The sequence below is a fragment of the Pyxicephalus adspersus genome, chromosome 7, assembly GCF_032062135.1.
Source record: "Pyxicephalus adspersus chromosome 7, UCB_Pads_2.0, whole genome shotgun sequence".
Lineage (NCBI taxonomy): Eukaryota > Metazoa > Chordata > Amphibia > Anura > Pyxicephalidae > Pyxicephalus > Pyxicephalus adspersus.
The window spans coordinates 6,072,962-6,080,227 of NC_092864.1; the positions used below are offsets into that span (position 1 = coordinate 6,072,962).

A 7,266-nucleotide genomic window follows, 5' to 3' on the forward strand; every position below is an offset into this window, starting at 1 on the left:
TATAGAACTATGCTTACCTTACCCCCAACCCTTGGGCATGACATAACTTTTATGGGACGATTCCTGTAGAATGCACAGGGGTATACAGTGTTGTCTAGCTAGATTTTAACTTTTTTGCATACCATAGAAATGATAAGGTGATCATTTCTGTGTACTTTTTTTCGTTTCTGGTTGGTGATTTGGAAAGATGTTTATGGCCTTTAGAGTATAAGTGGAACTTCTATTTTAGCAAATTAACAGAACGATTAGTGATTAGGTCTTCCACCACTATTTGCATGTAAGATGACACTATTTACTGTGGAAGATGACAGCCTTAAAGTCTGCTTCAAAGGCAAAATATACATTGAAAGCGTTTATTGTCAAATGTATTGTCATTTTAAATGTATATGGTTCAAAACTGTGTTTACATTGCTTATCAGTGATGCATTATATTGCCAGATAGTTTTATCTTCAATCAATGAAGTTTGATTTGGTTTCTCCTGCAGAGGTTCTCGGCAGTGATAAACCAACGCCGTCTTCAGAGGAACATTTATGGACTCTCCTAAACCCTGTAAAACAGAATGAACTGAAGTCTGGATCACTTTCCTAGGATCTACAATCATTTTCCTAGGGTTAAAATAATCCACTTGATCAGGCTCACGATGCACATACTGAAGAATGTTTGTTCCTGGAATGTCTTTCCATGATGAAATGTTGGAAAAGTTTCCATCAGTTGCAACAGTTTTTGGGAAAATATGATTTTCAAACAGGAATATCCCCAGGCCTGGGTTTTGTTGCTGAAGTTCATCTACTAGGGAATCCCATGTTTGATGGTGAAATGGTAAAATAATTTCATCAATGTCGTTGAGAAGAACAAAACTACTTTTGTACTTATTTCGATAAATGCAGTCATTGAGTGTGGCCAATTGACCATAATACCCAATGTCCTTGGGATCCATTGAATAGTGCCAAAATTTGCCTGTTCTAAGGTGTCGTTCAATAGGCCATAGTATTACTTCTAAGATTCCTTGTGTTATATAATACCTCAGAACTTTTTCCACTTGTGGGCTGCAGCTGTTAAGGTAAATGACAACTTTTTGGGCACCAAGTATCCGATACATCTCCATGGTCTGGATGAATTGTAGTACATTACTATAGTTTCCAAACATTGTGGATATGCAGACTGTAAAATTTGCTGTAAAGGGTTCCAAGTCTTTGTGTATTTGAAACAGCGCATAATGTGTCACATTGGTGAAGGGAGAGGTGCCTACTGACAAGTGGTTAGCATGGCAGTCTACAGGCTCTGAACACAACAAGTCGTTAGTCACATAGGGGAAACCAAACCGGTCAGCATGCATGTCTATATGTGCTTTGGAAACTTGTAGAGATTTGGTGGTGCTACAACAAAACCAGCAATATAAATCCTTTACTTCTTCATGATGGATAATGCTGAGGATACGGACCATTTGTTTATCGGGTCCACGAGGGTCATAAAAAGCTGATATGATAAATGTCCGATTGTCCGCCAAAGGTGTGATGGTATCAGTGGTTAGTTCACTCTCACAACATGTTAATGGAGGTTCTCTTCTTACAAAGGACAACACTGGAATCTTTTTTGTTAAGTATCCTAACAAAGCAATATTCATTGAATGAATGAATCAATTAAAGTCTCAGAGATATGATGGCCATTGTGCATGTATTTCTAGAAGTTGGAAAAATAGAGGAAGAAATCCAAAAATATTAGTGAATATTGCAATTTAGGGTTTTTATTTACTACTTTTTTTAAACAGAATCCATTGTCCCTCTTTCTCCTCAGTGAATCCCCCTTAGCTAATAATTTCCTACCCTTTGCTTCCGTATCTCTTGGTTTTAAAATCTTTTATGGAAACAAAGATGCCCAAAATGCTCCACCACACCTCGGTACTCCCACTATTCCTAAATAGGCCTAAGCTGGTATGATTAAAGGGATCAAACATTTAACAACACATTTAAAATATGTATTATTAGCATAAATATCAGTAACAACAATCAGAAAAAAGACTATAGAATGAACAAAATTAAAACTTAGTACAATATAATGAGGAGGGAGACCAAAATGTAGCAAATTATTTAGCTGAGGATCATATTTTTTATACCAGTAAAGGTTCATTCTACCGGTTTATAGAGTGACGTATAGTTATCTGACAGATAATATATAAGTGAAGGTTTGGTGGGCAATGTTTGTCTTCTTGCTGTTGATACAAAGGTGTAAAATAGGGTTGATGTTCCTGAAGATATTCTTCACATGAGAAATGATATGGCATTGCTAAAAGAGTGATCAATACTGTAGCAATCACAGCTTTTACCATCCTATGCATTCTAATATTGCCACCATTGGTTTTAGTCCTGCTGCTTTTACAGGTTTGACATTGGATACCTTTGCCCTTACCACCTTAGTACCCCCATGGCCTGCTGTGCCACCTCTGAGATTGCATGCCAAGCTAAACTGAACTGTTCACACCATAAGTTTATGGCTGCCATACCTCCACCATAGAGAAATTAAACAAAATAAGATGTATTAGATAACAGCAGATAAATCTGTGAATGATTTGGGAAGCTTCTGGCAGCCCTGTATGATTACGCAATGGGGCTAAAAAACAACTGGAGCTGTTACCTTTAAATATTCTACCAGAGACATTAAGACATGTGGGCCCTGGTTACACCTTGTAGCACTGCAAATCACGCTAAGGCTCACTGGCCAACAGCAGAAGAAGATATAGGTCAAAAACAGCCTTTTGGAGTATCATTTGGTCCTTTTCCCTCAAGAAGTTTTTGAGAAGCTAAAATGTCTGCCATAACAAAAAGTAAAGGTCCAATGTATCTATAGAATTAGGTCCAGATCTAGGTTTAATAGCAAAATATGTGATAGATGTGTAACTGTCATTGGGAAATCTCCCGCTTACCTTAGTGACCCTCTCCAGGTCTATACCATTGGCAGTTGTGTCCAAGATGAAGTTATCACAAGTCTCCACATGCAAACCAATGCCACATATAATCCCTTGGTGAAAAAGCTGAATTATACACCCATCCAGCTTGGGGGTCTGATTTGCTAGTGGAAACCTCTTCCCAGTTTCTTTCAAGCAAGTTTATCTAGGAGGACAGGTTCTTATGTTGCTCTCGTAAGATCTGGTATATTATGACTACCCTGAACAATGTTAAAGATAGCTGTCATGGTCACAACGTATGTGAGAGATGCTGTGTGCCTTGCAAAATACTGGTATTGTGTTTATGTGACACAAAATATATTCACCAGCTTTCAACTATTCAAGCAACTAGAACAGGGGTCAGCAACCTTTACTATCAAAAGAGCCATTTTGCCTCCTCTTCCACTAAAGAAAAATAGTCTGGAGCCGCAAAACATAACACAGTTTATAAACTTATAAAAGTTTTAATATTTTTTTAATTTTACCTGTTACAACAAGTGTGCATGTGTAGGCCTACTTTGAAATAAATTAAACACTGACCTATGCCCCTAGAAGCCTCCAGCTTCTAACGTATCATCCTGTTACATTAGAAGCTGGAGGCTTCTAACGTAACAGGGTAGATTATTTTGATGGGCAGAGTTCTTTATTTTCTGATGATGCCTTAGCGATGCAATTTTAAGGGGTGTTAGCCACAGGTGTCCCTCATTTGCAGCTTTAATTTTGTTCACCTGTACCCCCCAATCTTGAGTAATTGGGGTTCAGGTGTTAGAAGCCTCCAGCAATGTGTAACAGGGTAGATTATTTTGATGGGCAGAGTTCTTTATTTTCTGATGATGCCTTAGCGATTCAATTGTAGGTGGTGTTAGCCATAAGTGTCCCCCACTTGCACCTCTATTTTGGTCACCTGTACCGCCTCCCCCCCCCGTTCCAGAGAAATTGGGGTTCAGATGCTAGATGTGTAACAGGGTAGATTATTTTGATAGGCGGAGTTTTTATGAATTTTTAGGAGGTGTTAGCCACAGGTGTCCCTCATTTGCAGCTTTAATTTTGTTCACCTGTACCCCCTTCCTGTTAAAGAGAAATTGGGGTTCAGGTGCTTCCAGCAATGTGTAACGGTAGATTTTTTTGATGGGCAGAGTTTTTTATGTTCTGATGATAGCCTAACAATTAAATTTTAGGGGGTGTTAGTCACAGGTGTCTTGCACCTACATTTTTGGTTTTGTACATCTCCCCATTCCAGAGGAATTGGGGTTCAAAGGAGGGGGATGTCATTGTACACACCCATTTGTACACGCCCCATGGTAGATTTATTTCACTGGTGGAGTTTTTTCATTAGAACACCAGATAGGGAATCCCCCTCCTCCGCAGTGTCTTGGGAGGAAGGGGATCCCCCATCAGAGATCTCCCCGTGGCAGCCGAAGGGAGCCACAACAAGGAGGCATGCGGCTTCGGAGCCGCAGGTTGCAGACCCCTGAACTAGAAGAATGAGAAAAGCAGCAACATTCCGAAACCTTGCAGAACACCTTTATCAGTCACCTGTCAACCAGCAGTCAGAACTTTTAACCTACCTACTTGTTCCAGCTCATTACTGCAAGGATTACATTGGTTTAGCATTGGCAAGAAATTAGCTTTCTTGGAGAATGAGAACAGCCACAGTATCCTATGTATCCTTTCACTACAGTATGCTTTTAAATCATTTTAGGTTAATATAATTTATGTCTTCCAAAACCAAATAAGTTGGTTCTCAGTGCTATAGGGACAAACTAGTGGGTGATGGGTAAACATATAATTCAGTGGGTAGATGCATTTTTAATACCTATAAGAGTCTGTGTGACTGGCTTTGTGTTTGTGTCGATAGTAACAGTATGAGGTGCTTCTGAGATTATTAGGAACTTACACACCAGTGAATTTTACCTCCTGGTTGCATCTGGGTTTTATACTCCCATACAGGAATGCAGAACCCATTTAAAACAAAAGAACATCTGAAATGTCAGATGCTGTAGATAGCAGTAGTGTTGGTCGAAAAGTTTACTATTCCCTTCGCCAGCTATTCGGTCAAAAAGACCAAAACTATTTGGGTGGTCCAATGTCGAATTCGAACACCATTGAAGTCAATAGGGTAAAAATTGGGGTTATTTTTTGGGACTGTGTAGAGCTTCTACAGCCTCCAAATACATTTAAAAAGATACATAATAAAAAGGTACATAATAATACATAATACTAATACATACCCCTTTACTTTACATCAAAAATAAAGAGAACCTGTCACATGAATAATAGTTCCCACGGTCCGGGGATCCCACAATGACATTATGATTCATAATGTCATTGTAAGATAGATGTCATTGTAAGATAGAGCTACAAAAAGTTAAATAAAAACACACACTAATTCAATTAATTTAACATGAATTTTTTTAATTTTTTTTAATATTTTTTTCCAATTTTTGCCTTCGAATTGCATTGAAATTTTTTTTATCATCATCATCATGATGATGATGATTAATGCACATGTGGTTTGCATGCCTTGCTGTATTATTGCTTGTTTTTAACATTTTACAATTGTTAGTTATTCGGCAACATAATCGTGTGTGTGTATATATATATATATATATATATATATATAGATATATACTGCCTTTAAAGTCACACATATTAGTTACTTGAAGACAGAGGCTGTGGGCCAGTGAAAACCTGAACACAGACCGCAATTGGCACAATTGGTGGTATTTTAACAGGAATTTCACAGGGTTTAAATCTAAGAAGTGTTTATGCCAGCCCGGTAGTTTATATGGCTGTTCTGGAGGCTTCATGAATCAGGCCAAGGCATATGTTTTGGACTACAGATATTTCTATCTACTGTCCCCTATATCCATAAGTGGTAACAGAAAATTACAAAAAATGTAAACTATTCTAGAAGCTTTCAATATCCCAGGGTGACCAGAATGTCAACTGCATGTCGATACTCCCTACACCCCAGGCTGGTGCATTGCATGGCAATTTGTATGATTTAATATACAAAAATCGTTTAGTTGGAATTTAGGTATAGTTTTATGTTTAACTTCAATGCTTAGCCTTTAATTAATATGGAAACGGACTGGTCTGCAAAGATTGTCCAGTTGTAACAAGAAATGTTGGCTCCGCAAAACTTGGTGAAACAGTGAGAAGATATAGAAACTGGGTTAGACTGATATGGAGACTAGTACAGGAGAGAGAAGAAATGGCTGAAGTCCCTGATTTGAAGCTAAGTAACATATAATTATGTAAATATTGTTATATGCTTAAAGTAAAGCAATAGTTTATGTCTGTATTTCTAATGTAACCATTATTTTCATCAATGCTTGCTTGTTGCTTGTCTGTATATCGTATTGAATACATTTGTACATCCCTAATTCAATATTGATACACATATTACACCTTGTTATTGTGCTTTTGCCTATACGCCCCTTCTGTAGAATCAAGACTAAAATTTAGCCAAGCAAAACAGCTGGGGAATAACATTACTTCATCGCTCATGTCCTGGCTTCGGAATGAAGACATGACTTGTTATCAACATGTTTCTTCCCAGTTCATAAATTACTGAAGCCACCAACGTGACAGCCAAGGAACTAACCATCTGAGAAGATTCACCCATATTATTTGTCCTCGGCAAGAAAGGTATTGTGGAGGAATCTCCCCAATGGGTTATTTACAGTGAAAAAAAAACACCCCAAAAATTCCCAACTCTCCTCAAAAGCTCAGAGAAAGAGTTTTGGCTTTAGACATCCTTTATCTCATTTCATATGATGTACTTGTAGATGCAGGCCAGCATGGATGAAATCTCTGACAGTCTCTTTAAATGCGTCAGACTGTATTCATCTGGAGTTGTAATAAATGGGCCTGGTGTCAAAGTACGGAAGGGTGTGTACAGCAATGAAGACTGATCCAATCGTACTGAAATACCAGCAAGTAAAAAGCAAGATTACATTTTGTTTTAATAAAATACCCCATTATCACGGTGAAGAACTCCTTCAGGTTAGCCTCTTTGGGTGAGCAGAAACTGTCAATGTTAGTGTGCGTTTGCAGACATTTCTTCAGGGGGCTCATTTAAAAAGCCGTGTTATGGCTTCCTTATAAGTGCTCTCTGCTCCAGCTTCAAAGTCTTGCAGATGACCCAAAGCACACTATCAAGCAGCCATTATTTTTAAATGAGCCCCTTGGAGACATACCGGAACATCGGCAAGTAAACTGCAAGTTTAGAATTATTTACTTGGGTATTCTGTAGTATCCAAAAATGCCAAAAGGAAATGGAGCCTGAGTGCTTGTGTGCACTAGGTCTAAAGGAAAA

At 38.2% G+C, this 7,266-nt stretch overlaps 1 protein-coding gene across 1 annotated transcript; it reads right to left on the bottom strand.

The window, feature by feature from the left end:
- Positions 1 to 341: 341 nt before the first annotated feature.
- On the bottom strand, positions 342 to 1,625 carry LOC140334707 (uncharacterized). The gene has a single exon (XM_072416949.1). It carries the CDS (start codon positions 1,623 to 1,625, stop codon positions 372 to 374), a length of 1,254 nt encoding a protein of 417 aa, XP_072273050.1. The 3' UTR covers positions 342 to 371.
- Between the last annotated feature and the right edge of the window lie 5,641 nt (positions 1,626 to 7,266).

Coding starts and splice junctions, on each gene's coding strand:
- LOC140334707 (XM_072416949.1), bottom strand. CDS start 1,625: ATGAATATTGCTTTGTTAGGATACTTAACAAAAAAGATTCCAGTGTTG.